The following is a 21,486-nucleotide window of genomic DNA, read 5'->3' on the forward strand; positions in this document are numbered from 1 at the left end:
TTCCATTTTTCAGTTCAAATAAACATACTGAAACATGGTTCAAGGGATATTATGAAAGCCACTATGAAATCAATGAAGGAAGGCATCAAGTGATGTATCATTTTAAGCTACTTTTAAAAGCAATATTTAAATATGTATATTAATGCTTATTATTACTGAGCTTTGTAAGATAAAAACCAGGTCATTCTGAGTCATTTCTCGTCTATGCCATAAGGATTCAATGAAAGCTGTGTAGCTCATACTCTGTGTTACCTACGAAGCAAGAAGAATGATCAAAGCCTTGTGTCCCTTTTCTAGCTGGGTGCTAGCATGTACGCTACGCAAACAATGGGGAAATTAAGTAAAAACCATGTGAACAACATCAGAAATAGACCCCACTTAATTTTGCTGGACATCAGCGTTACAGGCTTCCATCACAAACAGTATACACTGCTGAAAAACAAGTCAGTGACGGGAACATAACTGTGTTTTTGTTAAAGGGACGTAAGAGGCAGTAGTTTGGTAACAGGAAGTAAGACAGACTGCACCTAGAACACTTGGTGACACATCATAGGCTAAACTGTATTAGCTAATTACTGTATGAACACACAGCCTGTCCCTTCATCTGGCACCTGACACTCTGGTCACTCCTGCAGATGCCACAGTTCCACTGAGAATCACTGCCCCTAACCGCAGGTGCTCTGGGACCTTCTGTGGTTAACAACTCCTCCCGGTGATGAAATGTTCCCAGAGCTAAAAGGAACTGCTCGGGCTTACATATACCACTGCTTTCATGGGACTCCCCGTAAAAGCTGCTGCTGCTAGGACGAGAGCAGAAGGGTGGGAAAGGTAAGGGCTGACCCCACCCCCAAGGGCCCCCCTATGCTGTATCTCACCTCAGAACATCTCAACATGCCCGCCTAGGAAAACCAGTGCGTGAGGGAGGCCAAGCTGGCCACAGAGCCCTGAGGCGGTCTGGATGCCTGCATGAACAGATCCATACAAGGCGCCTCCCTGAAGCCAGCACTCTGAAGTGTCCTGGGTCTGGGGCTCTGGAAGACTGCGTTTATATGCGCCCAGGGGGTGCTGCGCCATAGAGAGCTTGGTGGTGGGGAAGGACTCACTGTCATGAAGGAAAGGCGGACAGGAGAGCCTGCAGAAGTCCTGGACCCTAAGTCTCTAAGGTTACGAACGGAAGACGGCTATGGGAAAGCGGACTCCCTTCAGACTAGCCATGCTCGCTTCCCCTTCAAAGTCTTCTGGTGCACCCAAGGTCTCAGAGCTCAGGCTGAGCACTCCCCATTGGCACCCTGAGAAAGCTGCGAAGGAAGAAGGCAGGGCAAGGAGAGGGGAACGAGAGCTGATGTGCTGAGCGCCCTGCACCTGGCCTCCAGACTCCCTGCTCCGGAGAAAAAACACCTTGCTGACCTGCTGGTGCCATCGGGGCAGGGTGCTGGGTTACGTGACCCCAGACGGTACATTGTACCATCCGACAGTGTGCCATCACCGCGTACAATGTCTGAAAATCACACCCTTCCAGAGTTGGCTACACAAGCCCACTAAGCCACGGATGCCGGAGGGCTTAAAGCTGACCCACGGTCTCTACAAATGACCCTACAATGGCCACACAGCCGTCCTCACTAGTAAAAGATGTCACGGCACTGCATGTAACGTGACCAACTTAACCTACAGACCAATGTCAAGAAACATAAAAAACTTCTTTCTCACAGTAGAAATCCAGAAAACCTTAGAGGGCAAGTCATCTTCAAATGAACTGAATTTTGCTTCAGTAATCTCAACATTTACCTCAAACACTGGATTGTGCTCGATAACCTGAAAGAGCAGGGAGAGGACAGAAGAATAAAGCCGACCAGCAGGTCAGCTTCTGGCTGAGGAGACATAAAAGACAACCCTATTTGGGTGTGAAATAGCCAAGCGAGCTGGAGTACGCCACTGCATGCCCCCGAGTCCCCAACTCACCAGTGCACCGCGCTGCAGCAAGACCATGACCAGAATTAGGTGAGGACTCAGGCAAACGGCTCTGCCGGCACACCTCCTGAAGTCGCCCCTAGGCTGACAGCTACAGAATCCAGTACCACCCCACGCATGTGGCCTCCTCATCCCGGGAGGGCTCTGCGCTCAGTATGGTCAGCTCTCTATTCTGCATACTGTGGGCTCCAATGGCTCACTTGCTACCCCCACCAGGTGTGCAGGAGGGGCCTGATAACCTTGGGCTCTGCTGAGGATCCTCACTGAACCAGAGAGTACAGTGACCTGTCTCAGTAACTATTCCCCAGTTCTCCTAGGGATGGGAGGCTGGCCCCGTTATGTATCCTGGATGGTGGAGGGCACTGGAGCCTAACCCCTTCATAGTCCTGAAGTGGTCCATCCTACATGGCTAGTAAAGAATAAACCACAAACATGTATTTATTCACAAGGAAAGATAGTCATGTTTAAAAGCAAAAAGCAGATAAAAATATATGTGTATCATTTCTTTAAAAAAAGTAACAGGTGTAGTTTATACACCTGGGAAAATGTTCAACATCGAATGCCGGAAGCGGTTTTCCCTGGGTGGTGGAACTACGGTGCAGGGAGAAAGCGTGTACAAAATCACCATTACTTTTCCTGAAGAGTAAACCCACGTTACCAGAACCACTGATGGGCTGCGCAGCTTTTGCTTACTGGCCCACGTGCCTCTGCTCCGGCTGTCCCCAGCTGCCTAGAAGGCCTGCTCCCCACCAGAGCACCGGCCCACTTTCATCTCCAACACTCCTCAGCAGGCCTGCGTCACCAGCGCAGTGGTCTCCCTGACCCATGCCCTCTCTTTTTTGAAGTCTGCATGGAGATTTTAATGAAGTTATTCTTCCAGATGAACTTAAAATGGACAGGTGGTTTTTTTCTTTTAAAAAGTTCCTTTGACCTTAGTGGAAAAGCTTTCAGTTTTTCTCCATTGAGAATGATATTTGCGGTGGGTTTTTCATAGATGGCTTTGATCCAATCAAGAAATGGGCAGAGGACATGAACAGACGTTTCTGCAAAGAAGACATCCAGATGGCCAACAGACACATGAAAAAGTGCTCCATATCACTCGGCATCAGGGAAATACAAATCAAAACCACAATGAGATATCACCTCACACCAGTCAGAATGGCTAAAATCAACAAGTCAAGAAATGACAGATGCTGGCGAGGATGCGGAGAAAGGGGAACCCTCCTACACTGTTGGTGGGAATGCAAGCTGGTGCAACCACTCTGGAAAACAGCATGGAGGTTCCTCAAAATGTTGAAAATAGAACTGCCCTATGACCCAGCAATTGCACTACTGGGTATTTACCCTAAAGATACAGACGTAGTGATCCAAAGGGGCACGTGCACCCGAATGTTTATAGCAGCAATGTCCACAATAGCCAAACTATGGAAAGAACCTAGATGTCCATCAACAGATGAATGGATAAAGAAGATGTGGTATATATACACAATGGAATACTATGCAGTCATCAAAAGAAATGAAATCTTGCCATTTGCGACAACATGGATGGAACTAGAGCGTATCATGCTTAGCGAAATAAGTCAAGCGGAGAAAGACAACTCTCATATGATCTCCCTGATATGAGGAAGTGGTGATGCAACATGGGGGCTTAAGTGGGTAGGAGAAGAATCCATGAAACAAGATGGGATAGGGAGGGAGACAAACCATAAGTGACTCTTAATCTCACGAAACAAACTGTGGGTTGCTGGGGGGAGGGGGGTTGGGAGAAGGGGGGTAGGGTTATGGACATTGGGTATGTGCTTTTGGGTAAATTGGAAGGGGAGGTGAGCCATGGGAGACTATGGACTCTGAAAAACAATCTGAGGGGTTTGAAGTGGCGGGGGGGGTGGGAGGTTGGGGTGCCAGGTGGTGGGTGTTGTAGAGGGCACGGCTTGCATGGAGCACTGGGTGTGGTGAAAAAATAATGAATACTGTTTTTCTGAAAATAAATAAATTGGAGAAAAAAAAAAGTGTTCCTTTGGGATTTTAAAGGAACTGAATAAAAGATGTAAATTAACAGAACAGAGTGTTCCATCCAAGTATATAATAAGCTGTGGACAGGGCCTTATCCAGACCCAGCCTATATGTCACTGGTGAAACTGAGATACTTCAGTACTTTTATGGCCATTATGAGTGAGATCTATTTTTCATTACTGTTTTTCCAATTACTGTAATAAAAAAGCTACTCCTGTGATATATGCAAACACTTTTTGTACAATTAGCTACCTAGTTATCCTTATTTATAATTGATTCTATCCCCTTGGGTTTTCTAAGCCCAATAATCATCATCGATAGGTAATCACATCTTCCTATTTATCAGTTTTTCTCTAAAGCTTCAATAAAAATGTCCAATACTGTTGAAGTGTCAGCTTCGCTGCCTCTTCCGATTATAATGGGAACACATCTCCTCACTGAAAATAATGTTGACTACTATTCTAACTTGCTCTCTATTATTATGGAAAACTCTTTTGTTCCTAGTTAAGGTTTATGATTTTTAAAAATCAGCGATGATTAATTTTCTCAACTGCCTTGTTCAGAGTCAGTGAAGATGGCAGGATTCTCCTCCAGCTTCCTGATGTGGCAAATTACACTGACAGCTGCTTAACCTTGGCCCACCTGCAACCCTGGACCAGCCCTAATCATCTGGAATCCAGGTGCTAATATTTTACCCGGGAGTTCCATGTCCACTTCATTCACTGAAGGGGAGACACGCTGTTCTTGTGTGTTGTACAGCTGACAGGCTGGTTGAAGGCTCTGGAGCCGGTCAGCCTGGGCTTCTACCCCCAGCACAGTCACCCATCAGCTGTGCTGCCCCCATCAACTGCATCTCTCTGTGCCTTGGGTTCCTCATCCAGACAACAGAGTATGCGCACCTGCATCTCACAGGCTTCCTGTGAGAACCATGCTGGGTGTACAGTCAGCTTGAATTAATGCCCCTCTGTCAGGTACAGCAAGGGGTACGCTTACTGAACGGCTGCTACTTGACATGTGTCTGGTGATTAGCTGTCTCTTCATGCTTTATCATTCTTTCAACAAATATCAACTGACTCTTTACTCCACTGGGTACAGGGCTAGAATGGTAAGCCTTACCATGAAGCCTACAACTGGCTACCTGTGTCCTAAGTACAGCTATTTCCCAGGGACACAGAGATGGGCCTACAATCCATACTTGATGATGAAGCCCAACATCATCCTGGAAACAGAAGGGGCCAGTGGTGGCAAGAGGCCTTGGAAAAGGTTTGGGTAACACTGCAGCCATAATGCAGTCACGGCCCTGGAGAAACTGCTCACGTTAGGGGGTCCATCAGGGTCCCATCAGGGCCCCGGGAACACTCAAGGTACTGCACCCAGAGGGATGTCATGCCAACATGTATACCAGTGACGGTGCACTAAGGAGAAAACACCCTAGTCAGTATAGCCCGTAGGCACCCACCACACCCAGAATCCAGAAGACAGACAGTGCACATAAACCAGAATTATGTCAGGGGCTGCCCAGCAAGAACTGAGACCACGGGGGAGATACAGCCATTGTCATAAAACTCCCACTGAAGTGGAACAAGAGCAGGTCCTGGTTCCCCCTTCCTCCCTCCACCTAATCTCCTGCCAATGCGCCCGCTGGCCAACCCTGGCTGGAAGCCTAGGAAAGACAGTTCTTGAGGCTATGAAGGTCAAACCAGCAAGTCGGGAAGGGTGACTCAGACTTCACAGAAAAAGGCTGTATAGGAGCTCCCAAGGGGACAGGCTATGGGACAGAGTACATCCCCAAGTACATCCATAGTTCAGGACAACCAAAGCACGTATTAGGCCAAGGACAGCAGGCCGGGGCTCCCAGGGCATGGTTCCCACCTCTGTCAGCTGAACTGTAAGAGCCAGGGGCCCGAAACCACATAGACACAAAGCCCTGCCACTGTTTTCCTTATTCTGCTCCAACACAAGGCTAACTGAAGGTACAGAAGTATGTGTTGTGATGAGCAAAACCTACACGGAATTCAACGAAGCACTGGGTCCTTCAATCAGCAGTGGGCTGTTTGACAAGAATCCTCGAGTGTAATCCACATGACCACCTAGGAAGGCAGGTCCTGTACCGCCTCCTGTGACAGAGGATGCTGTTGCAGCCAGAGTGCAGACACTTGCCCAAGGCCATGAGACCGCACGAGCAGACCTCAACTGCATTCTGGACTCCTGAGTTGGTGCTCTGATCCCCAGACACTGCCACCTGGCACTGTCCCCACAAATCACCTCAGGTGGCAGCAGAAATCTCAAATGCATGGCCAAGCCAATCACATCTTTCGCGAACAAAGGCCTCTTCCTCACCGGGGTTAGGGACCTGCCAGGGAGGGCCCTCAGCAGGCTTCCACACTCCCCTGGCAGCGAGATGAGAGGACCTACAGGGAAACAGGCATCTACCAGGGAGACAGAAAGGAAGCAAGACATGCACTCCAGCAAGGAACAGCACAGGGCAGCATACAGCTAACAGAAACCAAAATAAGTGACCGCTGCTCGTCAGTAAAGGGCAGACCTAGAGGACCAGGACTGAGAAAATGCGTATCACCAGCTTACTGTCCCAGTGTAGAACACCTCAACTCACAGCTGATTCAGGGATAGGAGGCCACATTTCCCCACCAGCACAACAGGAAGATGGCTACCACCACGCCCCTGTATCCTGCTTCAGGAGATCTCTGGCTATGCCAGCCCTCAAAACCACAGCTCCAGTCCAGGGACCACACAGACTCTCAGCCCTATGGGAACAATGACCAGAGATGGCTGTGGCCCTGGCCAAAGTGCACCGCCAGGAGACTCACTCCACAAAGAGCTGCTCAAGGCAAACATGCTGTGCTTACCCTAACCTGCAGAGTCTAAGCCTGGCCAGGTAAAGGCCAGCAGTGCAGAGGGAACCACCACAGACAGCGAGAGCAATGTCATCCGGTACCTAAAAGCAAACACCAGACCAGATGGCCTCCCCACAGCCTCCAAGGCACTTTGCATGCCGTCACAGGCCCCATCTGTCCTCCAGGGTGCCTAAACAGAGTCAAACAGGGTATGAGAAAGCCCTGAGAGATTCAGATGCACACTTTCCCACACCATCAGAGGGGGCTTTCTCTGGCTGCAGTCCACGCACCCCATCCACCAACCAAGGAGCTTCATGACACTCGAGTTCACAATCCACTCTTTCAGGAGTGCCTGTGTGAACGTTCCCAGAACTCTCTTCTAGAAAGAGTTACAATTGCCACTGCTCCCCAGTTAATGGACAGCCTGCATGGGGGCCTTCCTCCTGTCTCCCTCAGTGTGCCCCTTCTGCTCTCAGCATGGCAGCAACAGGAAGAAATGGGAGGAGCCTGGTGATATATGCCCCAAAATTTTTGCTTTAATGTGAGAAAAATATTAAAAAAAAATATATATATATACACACTATTAAAAAAAATAGATCACTGACTTAATCAATCCAACCCAATTATTCAAACATTCACGTGGCATAGACTGACCAGTGGCACCAAGCAGGTCTATCAGCTCCCCCTCCATCCGCATGCCCACCTTCCTGTGCTGGACAAGCTGGCGAAGCTACAGGAGCCACAAAGGGGTCCTGCCCCATGCTGCCTGGCCCCTCTGCCCACTCCCTGCTGCTCTCATCATCCCTTTCTGGGCAGGGAAACCAATTCCAGACTATTCCTGTCTCAGTTATAGGGGAAGCAGCTGGAGAGCCCACCCAAGTGCCTCAGGTGCAACCCAAAAACCTCCACTCGTACACTCCACCCCAGGGTGGGACACAGGGGACCACTGTTCTAGTTCCCACTACTTAGATGGGGGTGATTAATATTTATTTTCTAATTATGTAGTTCATGTGTTTTCAAATACAGAAAATGAAAATGATGAAAAATGATTTAAAAACTCAATCTTAACACTCAAAAAAACTACTAACCCTGCAAGGGTATGTGTTCTACCATTTTTGTTTCTGTGCAAATACATACACAAATATGTCTACCGACAACACACCCAGCTTTTCTTATGAACACGAACTTACCAAAAATATGCACCAAGTGTGCCACTTTCCTGGCAGACACGAACGATATTTAGTAATACACAGCTCAGCACTGGGCAGCAGCTGTCCGTTGACGTAGATCCCTGGATATTTCCTTGAGATAAGTTACAACACATTCATTTCACGACTGGACGTTACGTGAATCTTCTGGCTCTTGCAAATAGTATCAAGTGACCATCCAGAAATGTCACACTGCATCCCCATGTTCCACGTGCACCCCTGTGGGCTCTGGGTTTCCTTGCCTCTGAGCACCAAGCACATCCCCTCTGCTTCCTCATTTGTTGGCCACCTTCTGCACAGTGCCTACTCATGTCCCATCCCCATCTTTCCTCTTACTTCATGCTGTGCACACTCATTTAAAACCTTTCAGCGTCCACCGATCCCCAAGGGCTGGCCCTCTGCTCTGCTCCCTCTGCTCTGGGCATCCGTACCCTCTGAGCAGTGAGCGCACTGGGGGAGTGGCTCTGGCGGCCCAGCTGTAGAGCAGGCTGGTAGTTAAGTCTCTACCTTAGGGAGCTACTGTGAAGACAGGCAAGCTAAATCATGTAAAGCACACAGATGAGGGCAAAGCAAGTGTTGGCTATCTGGACAGCTTTCCATGCTTTTCAGAAACCTGAAACCTCTTGTCTTTTCTTTATCCTGTATGGAATTTTAGTCTCTTTTTCCCAAAAGGCCATTACTCATTTGCCAATAATAGGAGCCACCTCGACACACACAAGAGTGTTGGTCTTGGGCCTATCGATCAATGTGCGTCCCTGTGTCCTGTCCTACGGATCACAGCCCCATCACAGCTTCAGTGGTTGACGCCTGTGAGATGTCCTCCCAAACACAGAGTAATGCCTCCAGGCTAGTTTTCCATCCGTCCTCAGGAATCCCTGACCGTAGGTTCCCACACAAGTGTCCTCGGAATTTCAAATGGAATTGCATGAAATACCGTGGGAAGAGTTAGCATGTCTGCAATAATGAGTTCTTCCTCTCCCAAACCCCAGAGCTGTCCGCAAATCTTGTTGGACCCATCTTTAAGACAGATCCAGGATTTACCCACCTCTTCCCACTGGCAACCACCATCTGCCCATGGCCACAGTCATTTCCTACTGGGGACTACGAGGAAGCCCTACCCGCCGTCCTTGCCCCTTACGGTTTACTATCAGAAGAGCAGCTGGGATGATCCTTTCAAAGGACCATGTCACTTTTCCAACTACGTCCCTATGTCTCCCCATCTGACTTGGAGTGAAAGCCGAAGCTCCAACAGTTCCAAGACCCTTAGCGGCCCTCAACAGCCCAGCCTCCCACCAGCTCTCTGACCACTTCAGAAAAGGACCCCCTGGGCCTCCAAACTCCAACAACAAAGGTCTTTCTGCTGAGAGTACTTTCCAGCCTCAGGCTCACAGGGACTTTGCCCAGATCCATCCTCATGGCTCCCTTTCTCACCTTTGTCAAGGGTCTCCCCCTCTGTTGAGGACTCTCTCTACCCTACTATAAACCACAAAGGATCACATACCCGTTTTCTTGTATTCTCATTTACCATTTGATTCAGTGTTTTTGTTTATCCAAAGCTCCCCCGACCCCCACCCCAGCTCCCACATCAGAATGCAAGCAGTGGTATCCCTGAATGGCACTCCGCAGGGGACATGTATCAAAACAGGAGTGAGGACATCTGGAAGCATCGTCTCTCCTCTCAGTCCCAAGTTTTGTTGTCTCCTCTCTTCCTTTATGCCCTGCCTGCTTATGAAATCTCCCCCAATTGTTCTAGAATTTTTGTTGCTACTGCACATGAACTGCTCTCTCTGCTGCATTTCCTAACTAGCTACTGCTGCCACACAGGACACTGCCAATGGCTATGTTTAGAAGTGGTCACTTCGATGTCATTTAAGTTCTCACCAGTTTTCACTTGATTCTATGGGGTTTTCCAGTAAGTGGTCAAATCATCTCTTAAGTTACTGTCTCTTCCCTTCAAGCTCCTATTTTTCTTGATTTCAATGGCAAGAACATCCAGAGCAACAGCTAACAATGATAATAAAAGGGTTAACAATGATAATAAAAGAATTCTGGCACATGCAGAATGCTTTTGGTAAGCCACCAGTGATATGATGTTGGCTCTTAGTTTGGGCTACGGAATCTTTATTGCATTCCTAATTCTATCAATAATGGATACCAATTTTTTCAATAAATACATAATCTACTGAGAAAATAACATAACCCAAGTACCAGCATGAGCTTCTGAAATACTAACTTCATCTGGGGGTTGCTGAACTGTTTATACTTTTATTTCTGAATAATGGTGATTTTTTTTTTAAATCGTGCATTCTACTGCAAGTACTCCAATGTATTACCATGTGGTTTGCATGATACTGACTCTCTATTATATAGGTGGAATTCACTTACGCTTTCTCTTCTCTCTTGGTAAAACCACGCAGACAGAGGTAGACACTAACAGGGACTGTATCCACTGAAGGATGTTTTGTTTGGCCCACACAGAGCATTCTTAAATCACGAATAGGTTGCACATTCAAGTGTCAAAATCTGGATCTGACTCCCTTCACGTTTGTTCTTTTTCCATCCTGAAATAATAGCTATTCCTCTTAGCTTCCTTTTGAGCATTTAACAGGCAGGCACTCGGGTCATAAATGCGGCTCTGGCTTGGGTAACATCCCCTGCCTGCATACCTAACAACGAGAAGCTGACACTGACTGCTTTTAGGCATTTCATCTGTATTATCTCATTTAATCACCCCAAGAATCCTAAGTTGGTGCTTTTATTAACCATTTTACAAAGGAGAAAGCAAGGAGGCTGCTTGCTCAATTCATACTCCGTAACTGGATGGTGATCCAGTTTTTCTGTAACTATCCGTAATCAGCTTTTATTTCTTTACTCAGAGTTTAGTAGGTTCTTTTGTTTTCCAAGTGATTTTTACTTTTTTTTTTAAGATTTTATTTATTTGAGAGGGAGGGAGAGCGAGTGGGAGGACAAGAGCACAAGAACCAGGGAAGGGAGAAGCAGGCTCTCTGCTGAGCAGGGAGCCCGATGCGGGGCTCCATCCTAGGACCCTGGGATCATGACCTGAGCAGAATGTAAACTGCTTAACCGACTGAGCCACCCAGGTGCCCCGAATTTTTACTTTCTATTTTACCACACTATAGTAAAAACATGTATTGCCAGGTTGGGTTTTTCCCCCTTAACACTTTGTTACAGTTTTCCTAATGGCCTAGTTTATTCAGTTTAATTTTGATAAATATCCCATGGTTATGGAGTACAACTTATTAAATTTTATTAATCCTTCATATCTGTATTTTTTTTTGTGCTTGATCTGCAAATGAGTTTAATTACCCACTTCCAATATTGCTAGGTTTTCATTTATCCAATTATAGATTTCCACCAGTTTTTATTTTATCCTATTTGATATTATAAGTTTTCATATAAATACTCACGTGCCTGGTTATAAATCTTAGTCTTGCTGTTGATTACATGTGAACAGCATCCAAAAATAGGGAAAACCTTCTCTGCCCCAATTGTTTCCTTTGAATTCCACATCTCTAATATTACTATTGACCCTTGTTTTTTGTTTTATCTGGTCTTAAATTTTTTTTTTTTTTTTTTGGTCTTAAATTTTAACCTTCCTAAATATTTTCATCAGGGTGTGTTTCTTCTAGACAACAAAGAATTGGGATTTTCCTTTTTCACTTCGTTAAGAAAAACGGCAGTCAGTAGATTTTGCTGTTTACTGTGTCTTCCTGTAAGCCCCATCTGTTCTTTCCTTTCCCCAGCCCTTAGAGACAAGAAAGGTACATATCTATTCATAATCCCGAAGCTGGTTACATTAAAAAAAAAAGTTTGTTTCCCTATCAGATTCAAGAAGGAAAGTTTCTCATTACTTTTTATGTTGAGAAAATATTCTTGGTTTATTTGGGGCAGGGAAAGCCACAATACTAAAGATAAAGAAACTAGCACAATTTTATTTTCTATATGCAAGAGCAACCCAACAGGAATAATCTTTAATTTTAGACATTTTACCTTTATCTTTCAAATCATTCAGACTGCACATTTTCTAAGACTCGATATGTGTACTCTGCACTTAACTACAGTGACAAAAAAATCCCAACCGTGTTTAAACGTCTCAATTCCACTAAGTCCTGTTTCCCTACAACTTCTCTGTTCTTAGCCTTATTACACAAATAAATCCTTTAATCCTGAAAACCAAAAAGCTCCCAAACCCACATTTCCCCTCCTAAATTTGGTGCCAAAAATAATCACCGGCCAACACCTGACCTGAACTTTTATTAAATGAATATATTTAACTGAAAAGTGCTGATGAAGTAACTGGGTATGTTAAGAAATATAGAATATATGAACCTTATTACCATTCTAAAACGTAAAATATTCTGAATTCAAAACACAGCCAGCATGCTAATGTACATGAAGATATTTCCTAGTACTGTCTACTGTGAGGGCCTAGACACAATGACAGCTGGATAGCAATGAGCAACAACCACACAGAGCAACCAGACCTTGGTTTCTAATACCTTTTTCTAATAAAAGGAATAGCACTCCTTGGGGAAGTGACTGAATACTGGGCTGGGGCAGGGAGCACACAGTTGGTACCAGAAGGTAGGGAAACGCCCCCTAAAAAACCACAGCACAAGAATCCAACCGAAAAAGCTCCCAGTGGCCAAAGCTGAAACAATCTGAACAGCAAAATGAATACTGATAATACTGATTATAGTCTAATATTCCTTATAATAGCCTAAAGGAGAAATACCTTTGAGTCCATACTGACAGAAGGAAATAAATAAATGAGTTACAAGAGATAGCTTTTCCTTACAGAAGTTGTCTAATGAATGCACAAGAATAAGTCACCACTAGAACATCACTGTAACAAAATCTACCCTTAAGCCCTGAATTGATGGGAGATTTAAAGAGAAAAAGGATATTTGCATAAGTATGGGCAGATTAACCTTGCCAAAGATCACGTCCGGCCTTTGCCCCTGGCTCCTGAGAAGAAATCACAAGGTCCTTGGAAGTTCCTGCCTGGGAAGTGTGTCTGTTTACCTGGGAGCTCTCAGCTACTCCAGATAGTCTAACAGTGTGACTTAGAATGTAGGTCTTGGGTCACAGTGTCCGCTCGACCTTTAGAGGGGCTGGAGACCAAGTCAGCCACATGGACAGGCAGCCAGCCATCTGTGCAACTGAGACATGAAGGCTGAGGTGAACTCCCCTAGCTGGCAACACAACTCCAGGGAGAGGCCGGTGGGAAGCTTCACACTAGGATGTCACCTGGAACCTGCCCTATGCCTCTCCTCTTCCCTTGGCTGACTTAATTCTAAATCTTTTCCACTCACTTTTCACTTTTCAATCGCTAACTGTGAGTTCTGAGCCCTCCTCGAGAATTAGTGAACCTGAGAGTAGTCTCAGAGACCCTGCGAATTGTAGAAGTTTAGGGTCATCTCGCAGATCCCTGAGATTTGCACACCATCTCAAAGTATTGACCTAAAAATAAATATTCATTCACTGTAAAAGGAAAAAATAATAACTTCATGATGCACAAACCTGGCAGACAACACCTTAACCCGGTGATAATGGTTAATATCACCTGTAATACGTTTATTGCATGGACCCCAATATGACACAGTGCGATGGGTACCTCACTTCTGGCTCCATCACCTCCTCCTAATGAAAAAAAGCATCAGGCCCAAACAGAGTAAAGGACCAGCACTCTTCAAATGTATCATGAAGGGCGAGGAAAGCTGAGGAACTGACCCAGACTGCAGGAGACTAAGGAGTTGTGACAACCAAGTGCAGTCTGGGACCCCCGACAGGATCAGCAGTAGGGTGCCGGTCAAACCCAGATAGAGTCTGCAGTCCGCTCCCTGGGACTGTGGTGGTGATCACTCCTTAGCTTGGGTAAACACACTATGACTATGGGAGATGGTAATATGAGGGGAGGCTGGGTAAGGGGTTCTACAGCTGGAAAACATGAGTGAGTGACAATAATCATAGAGTATGGCCAGCCAAGGAATCATTTATTCTACAAGTCTAAAATTCTAGTATAATAAAATGACAAGGGGTGAAGGGGAAATAGAGTTAGCCCCAAAGATTCTGGAAAAGGGATCATTTCTCTATCTCTTGGCTGATGACAAGATTTCATGAGGGCTTTTCAAGAAAGATATGTGGGGCACAAAGATGTAAGCCCTCATAAATACAAGAAAAAATTCTACTACGTAAACATTTGGAGGTTGGAGATTATTTCCCCTTTAAAAAAGTCTATAAAATGTATAAATCAGGGCGCCTGATTAAAGCCTCTGCCTTCGGCTCAGGTCATGATCCCAGGGTCCTGGGATTGAGTCCCACATCGGGCTCTCTGCTCCGCAGGGAGCCTGCTTCCTCCTCTCTGCCTGTCTCTCTGCCTGCTTGTTGTGATCTCTCTGTCAAATAAATAAATATTTTTTAAAAAATGTTTAAATCAACGAGTGTATAAAAGTAGTCTGACCACCACTGGAGGATGCAAAGAAACCAGTTCATTACTTTGAAAACTGATGAAGAAAAAGGCTCAGACATTTACCCTGACTTTCCAGTATGACTGTACCTCAAGGTAAAGAATAGATGAGAAGCTGCTCTTTACAGAATTCTAGCTAGTAATGAAATGAGAAGTATCTTCTGCAAATCCTCAGGAATTAATAAATCCAGTCATGGTCATCAGTGGATGCTAACAACACAGGACAGACCAACCACCAGATGTCACGGACCTCTGGGAGAGCACCCCACACTGGCAACTGACTTTCATCAACCCCCATCGGCTGACCCATCAGATCAAGAGCACAAGAACCAGGGATTTACAGGAACCCCAGATGACAGAAGAAACCTGTTAAACTAAAACGGATGCCATCAGCCAAATCTAGCCTGGCCGACTTGACAGGACAAGCCACCCGGTTTCTTCCACAAATACATGGGCGAGAAATGGAGAGACCTATACATGTTAAAGACAATTAAGAAACATACCAACCAAGAGTAAGAGGAGACTTACTTGTATTCTGATTTAAGCAGACAATTACAAGAAACATTTACAGCGTTTGAGACAACTGAAAATCTGAACACTTGCTAAATATGAAGGAAATACTGTTATTTTTTAAAGAAGTGATAATAACATATCACTATGCTTTTTAAGTGACCTTCTTATTAAAAGATAATGCTGAAATATTTATAAAAACAATTAAAAATAAATAAAACGCTCCCTATACATGACCCCAAAGCAATGCAATCAATGTGACACACACTGTATCCCTGAATGCTCAGTGTTTTTCTTCCTTCAAATGGAGATTACCTATCAGGCGAAAGGCAGCTGGCTCCCTTCAGGGACTTGGCCTAGTCTGTGCTGAATTCTTTCACTCTACCTATCTCCTCTCCCCCCGCCCCACACCTTCTTTTATTATCTCTCCAAGTGCCATCTGGACACTTCCTGAACTGCCCTGAACCCTTCCCCAGTCATCATGAACACGGACATGAATGACATCCATTATAGGGCAGTATCAGCTTTAAGACAACTAATTAACAGAAAATAGGGAGTGAAATAGGGAGTGAAAAGAAGCCATGCTATTACGAACAGAAAGACATAAAACTGTATTGCTAACCCTACATTGTATAAGTCATTGTTGTATAAGTCACTGTACATTTTCTCTGATTATAGAAATCACTATTCTTTTCTTAAAAACATTTATTATTTCAGAGAGAGCATGTGCAAGCAAGGAAACACATGTGTTTGTGAAAGGAGGGACAGAGAGGGAGAGAGAGAATCTCCAGCAGACTCACTACTGAGTGAGTGCAGAGACCGACTCAGGGCTCTATCCCACCACCCATGAGTTCAGAAGCTGAGCCAAAACCAAGAGTTAGAAACCTAACCAACTGAGTCAACCAGGCACCCTACCCTTTGATATCCTTCAAACAAATTTTAGGTAAAGAGACACATGAAATATGCAGAAAATGGTATTAGAAGAAATCACTATCACCTTTACAAAAGGATTGCCACAGTTTCTTTAAGCATCGCATCCCACTACTCCACTTTCCGGATGGATACTTGAAGCCACAAACCAGCAGGTCTGGTTTGGTCCACTGTTTCTTGTTTTTTTTTTTTTTTTTTTTTTTAATTCAAAAAAAAAAAAAACCAACTGCTGACATTTTAAAATGACAAGATTTCAACAGAACTCGGAACTAGGTATCCATAATGCCACGTGTCACCCAGGGGCTGGCTCCAGGGAACCCTGCTCCTGGGACAGCTGCAGTCTTGTCCCCAGGCTCTTCCCAGTGCCAAGGTAAGGGGCCAGTGGCCAGTTAATTTCAAGTTCACACCTCTGCTCTTCTGGCCCCTGGCCAGTCTATTCTTTGTCCTAGCAGCCTGGTAGGCAGCAGACACTGGAGTCTGCGACCACTAACTTCTGCACAGCCTTTTTTAGATAAATAAAACACGTCCATACTGGTGCTGGAAATCTTGCTGATAATTTTTTCTTAATGGATAATTTTTTCTTAGGTTCACATAAAACTAAGGAATTGATAAAGGGCATTTTGAACATAAAAGTAACACAAAGAACATAGAAACACCTATTCTTGTGTTTCTTCTGTCCTTAATTAAGGCCCAGGGCGACTCAGATCCCTCAATCCCCCAGCACACACAGCCTCACCTGCATTGCTCCCAGTTCCTTTCTGCTTTTTTTTCTTGGCTAGTTGAATGGCTCGAGAATCAGTTCTTGCTGAGCCCCCACTTTCCTGAGACCAAAGAAAAGCATGTCAGTCACTCATTCCAAATAGTAAAGGAAGGGTAGCAAAGGAACTACGGAAATGTACTAAGTCTGCCTCCTGAACAGAGTTGAGTCCAACAATCTTTGAGGATCTCCAGCAAAGGTTCACGGAGAATCAACTGTTATATCCAATTACAGTGACAACTAAACAGGATGAGAGTTGGAACAATATACATAATTTTATTATCCAGAGAAGCAAAGTTTATTCCTCCAAAGTCTAAAACATATTAAAATACTTTACACAGAAACTGTTATAAAAGGAGTTACATACTTCTCTGCTATCTGAAACAAGCAGCCTTCCCTTGGTGGTTCAGGATTAATTAACTGCAGCACTTCTCAACATTTTCCAGAACATGCCACACGACACCTGTACGGCAGACCCAGGGAGACCCTATTTCATATACCCACTACAGAGGCTGCTCTGGTGGCAGGTGCCAGACTCAAAAGTTATATACACCAAAACAAGAACTACATTACTGAATTCAGAAAGTTTATGGAGGTATCCAAACAGTATTCAAATGGGACTTCACTTCTGTAAATTTGTCAATGTTTGATAAGAAAAACAGCTTAATGCTTGTCACTACAAAAAGAAAAAGAACATCCCTCAACAGCTTGTGGCATACCTGTAACCCATTCACCACACACCATCTGTGCTCAGAGAATCGAGGCAGCCCAACGTCACACAGCTAGCGAGAAAATGAACAAGGAGTCAGGATCAAGGTCATGGCGGCTCCTCCTGCCTCCACCCACAGTCATGGCTCTGGAGATGCAGTGACACCAAGGAACTATGGTTTCTCAAGGTATCAAGGCCCTCCACACAGGCCCTGCCTCCCCAGTGACCTCTGAGCCTCGGCCACCTCCCCATTTTGGCCCAGTCACCTGGGTGGCTTAGCAACTGCTCTGGCCAGCTAAGCAAAGGCTGGCAAGTACGGCTAGGCCACCGACAAGTGAGAGCCATCCGAAAAGTTATGACAGACTGTGCTTCTCTCAGACTGAAAGGCTCATGGTAGATGGGTTACCACATCCCTCACAACGGATTCAAATTCAAATGTGAAGGATTTAACTTTTTTTTTTTAAATTGTGGTAAAATAAGATTTAACATTTTGAATATATATATCACCATCAAATTTAACCTATGCCACAAAAAAACCCTATTTGATCACTCCCATCTGAGACTGAGGAAATAATCAGACGCTCCCCCAAGAATCTTTAAATTATTTTAAATTAAATTATATTAAATGTATTAACTGACATAAATAAAATTAAAGTATATTAACTGCCGAGCCTCAAAATTGGAGAAGTACTCTTAAAACCCTCCAGAAACAAAAGCTCACCAACCACTCCCTTTTTTCCTTGTTAATTCTAATTTTTTTTTCTTTAATTTTTCTGCATGGTTTTAAAGTTTCCATTAAACCTGATGACACGATTCCTCTTCCTCTGGCCATTATTAAGTCTAAGGACCTGTTATTCCATGAAAAGCACAAAGGCAGAACATTTCAACATTACGAAATACCCCATTTTTTTTTTCAAGAAAAGAAACACATCATCACAGAATCACAGAACTCAAAAGGACCTTAGAAATCATCTAGCCAAACCTCATTTTAGAAATAAATGAGAATTTAAGGCTCAGACAGAATAAGTGATTCCCTTAAGGTCATAAAACCTAGTCAGTTCCAGACTCAAGATCAGAATTCAGATTTCCAGACTTGTAGTCCAGGGCTCCATCTTTTCGCAAACCAGTAAGAAATGTCTGCACACGAACGATTAATCCAGAACATCCTCAAAACTGAGTGTAAGAGAAGCGAGTTATGCGGTGGTGACTGAATAGAGCACTTCATACCAAATAGAAGCTGCCGGTCCCCGCACTGAGCCCCGTGTCTTTCTGAGGACTGTGCTTTTCCGCAGGGCTGCAGAACACCGACCTGGGCGCCCCTCGGCTCCGTTCCTGCTGCCTTACAGTGTCGGGGCTGGGAGGCGAGGCCGGTTCCACTTTGATTGGAGCCAGCAACTCTGGGCCACCGGTGTCTCCAGGTGGGGGGCTCGAAGAGGTCAGGGTGGAGGTGGCATCTGTTAAATGACCACCTGAGGTCAAAGCCTGTGGGTCCGGACTCAAGTTCTTCACAGGCAGAGCTACCAAACAGCCTAAAGCTCCTGCGTTTACAGTCTGTACGTCATCCATACCGAAGCTGCCTTGTTGAAGAACGGTGGCTGCTGACCCAAGAACGAGAGGGCTATCCAGGCTTGGAGGAATGTCACTGTGGGCCACCAACACCAGGGGGTCCATGGGCCCCAAGGAACTATTATTAGCAGGAAGGTTCCCTCCGAGTGAGGCGCTCACAGAAGTTACATCAATAGTCAGGATGCCAGAGTTCAGTGCCTCGTCTGAGGCCCCTGCCGCACTACCACCATCTCCAGGTGCGTCAGAGAAGAGCGCTGCCAGGTCTAGGTTGTTCAGCTCACTTTGGCCTGGGCTGCTAAGTTCACTGCTATGTGTAAGAGAACTCGGAGCTCCAAGCTGAGGGAAGAGATCTGAAAGAGAAATGAACACTCCAGTTGTCTTGTGCACTTTAGCAGACTCAGAGGTTTTGTTCACGCTAAAATGTTACACAGCAAGCAAGCCATCAAGGTAACATCTACTCCTCCTGTCCCTGCCGCCTGGTGCATCGAAGGTGGCCACAGGCTGAAGAAAGGCATTGCTTGATAACCTATGAGGCATTCAAAGTATACTCCCTCAAATCCTTGAGCTCACAGGGATTTCTCCAGACAGGAAATGACCTGAGAGTCTAAATAATACTTCCTAAAGTCACATCAACTTGTAACAGAAAGAGGGAAGAATTGAATCCATGTCTTTCTGACTTCAAATGCTATGCCCATTCTGCTACACAAGAAGTGCCCTCAGGAGCCTGTAAAACCTAACCCAGACCACAAATCTTCAGAAGTCAGACACAAGCTGAACTCCAGCTCCAGGATATTTTTGGAGTCGGCTGGTGTCAGCTCATGTCTCATCAAAATCTATGCCCCACTCCACAACTAACTGCCATTCCAAAACAAATTTGAGTCATCTGGGGGTAATCAGTGGGTAAAAAAACTGTCCTGTCTGGCATGCTCTGGGATAAATGCCCTGGCTCAAGGTCCAAACCCCACCGACTATAGAGAACTAAGACATCAGGCACTCTGGAGTTGTGTCCCCTCCCTGGAACATCTCCTGATAGGCTCTCCTTCTCCCCCAACCACTGTATTTCTAAACTCTAATACTCTTTCCTTGATCATCCTGAAGGCAGGGAGTCTATCTCACCAACAATGTCCCTTTAGCACCAGGCACTGGCACCTAGCCCCTAAGCAGTACTTAATGATCACAGAAAAAATAATTCTAGTAAATCCCTCTTTAGTCTTGATTGTTCATTCAGCCTCTGTTGTTGGTCATTTCACTCATCAAATATTTGAATCTCTTGCCATTCAATTAAGTAACTTAAACAGTCAGACTACCCTTGGAGGAAAAGTGAGCATTAGCATACATTTACAGAATTTCACCGAACAGTGCCAGGCTGGCTTAGTCAGTGGAGCACGTGACTCTTCATCTTGGTTGGGGCTGTGGGTTCGAGTTCACGTTGGGTGTAGAAATTACTTAAAAATAAAATCTTAAAAAATTTCAATGAATGTTCAAGTCAGAAATTTATATACCAGTGAACCCAATCAATCATCCCAAATCCTAGGACTCTTCAAGCAGCAAGCAAACAGGAAGATGGGAGTATAAAATATTTGGGTAAAGGAGCTAAACAGGGCCCTGAAGTTAATCCTTCCCAAGAAATTTATAGCTGAAGCTTCTAGAACATGCCAGTGCCTGGCCAGAGGGAAAGGCTCTCTTAGTTCTTTGGCTCTATTCCTCCTGCACCAACTGTTAGCTAATACCAAACTCATACTTTTTAGTGGTGGACTCCATGTAAGAGTGCCTACTATAGTTCTAATGCAACCTATGAAAGAAATCCATGACAGACCCTTCTAAAATAAATTAATAACCAAATCCCAAATATTATCTTCTTCAGTTGTCATACTACTTCAAAGCTGAAAAATAGTATCAATATATTATTGCTTCTTCACTAAGTATCTCAGTACCAATAAAACAACTTTAAAAAATGGCAGAGATTCAGAAATTAAAAACGGATAACAGTCTCTTTTACAAAACCTCCCAAAAATTTCCTTCACTATCATGAGAATTTCATACGGATAAAAAAATTATTAATAATAATCTCAGTGCAAACAGACACCAATTTGCTCATAAATTTCCTATTTAGCCTTGAAATCAGAAATATCTACTAGACACCTGCTATTGCAACGCCCTGATATTCAGAAATCATTGAACATTAATTAATACAGCATCTAGACCAAAGTTATAAGCATGACCTCGCTCCAGCACTTCCCAGTGTATGGGACGTCAGACAAGTCCCTCTCCTATCCACCTCGGCTTCATCAGGGATGGAGCAGTGAAGATGCCCCTCCCCAGGATCACTGGGAGGGAACTCCAACACCCAGCCCAGGGTCTAGCAGAGTCCCTGGCAGCGTCAGTCCACAACAAGGCAGGTTCCCAAGCACCCGTTTCTCACAAGGCTAGCACTGGGACACTACCTAGTTATCCACCCCTGACCAGGGCAGAGAAGAATG

The 21,486-nt window shown here is 45.0% G+C and overlaps 1 protein-coding gene across 3 annotated transcripts in view; it reads right to left on the minus strand.

Annotated features, from left to right (window-relative positions):
- ZXDC (ZXD family zinc finger C) overlaps positions 1–21,486 on the minus strand; it is a 39,552-nt gene that overhangs the window by 7,397 nt on the left and 10,669 nt on the right. For all 3 annotated transcript variants that reach the window (XR_006385087.1, XM_044252864.1, XM_044252863.1), the window contains exons 6-8: positions 18,668–19,356; positions 17,451–17,513; positions 16,711–16,795 (exon numbers count right to left, since the gene is read on the minus strand). Coding sequence is in view for 2 of the 3 variants with exons in the window: in XM_044252864.1 (XP_044108799.1) it covers positions 16,711–16,795; positions 17,451–17,513; positions 18,668–19,356 (837 nt within the window). In the remaining variant the exon portion in view is untranslated. The remainder of the gene's footprint in view (positions 1–16,710; positions 16,796–17,450; positions 17,514–18,667; positions 19,357–21,486) is intronic.

The sequence above is a fragment of the Neovison vison genome, chromosome 6 (genome assembly GCF_020171115.1).
Source record: "Neovison vison isolate M4711 chromosome 6, ASM_NN_V1, whole genome shotgun sequence".
Lineage (NCBI taxonomy): Eukaryota > Metazoa > Chordata > Mammalia > Carnivora > Mustelidae > Neogale > Neogale vison.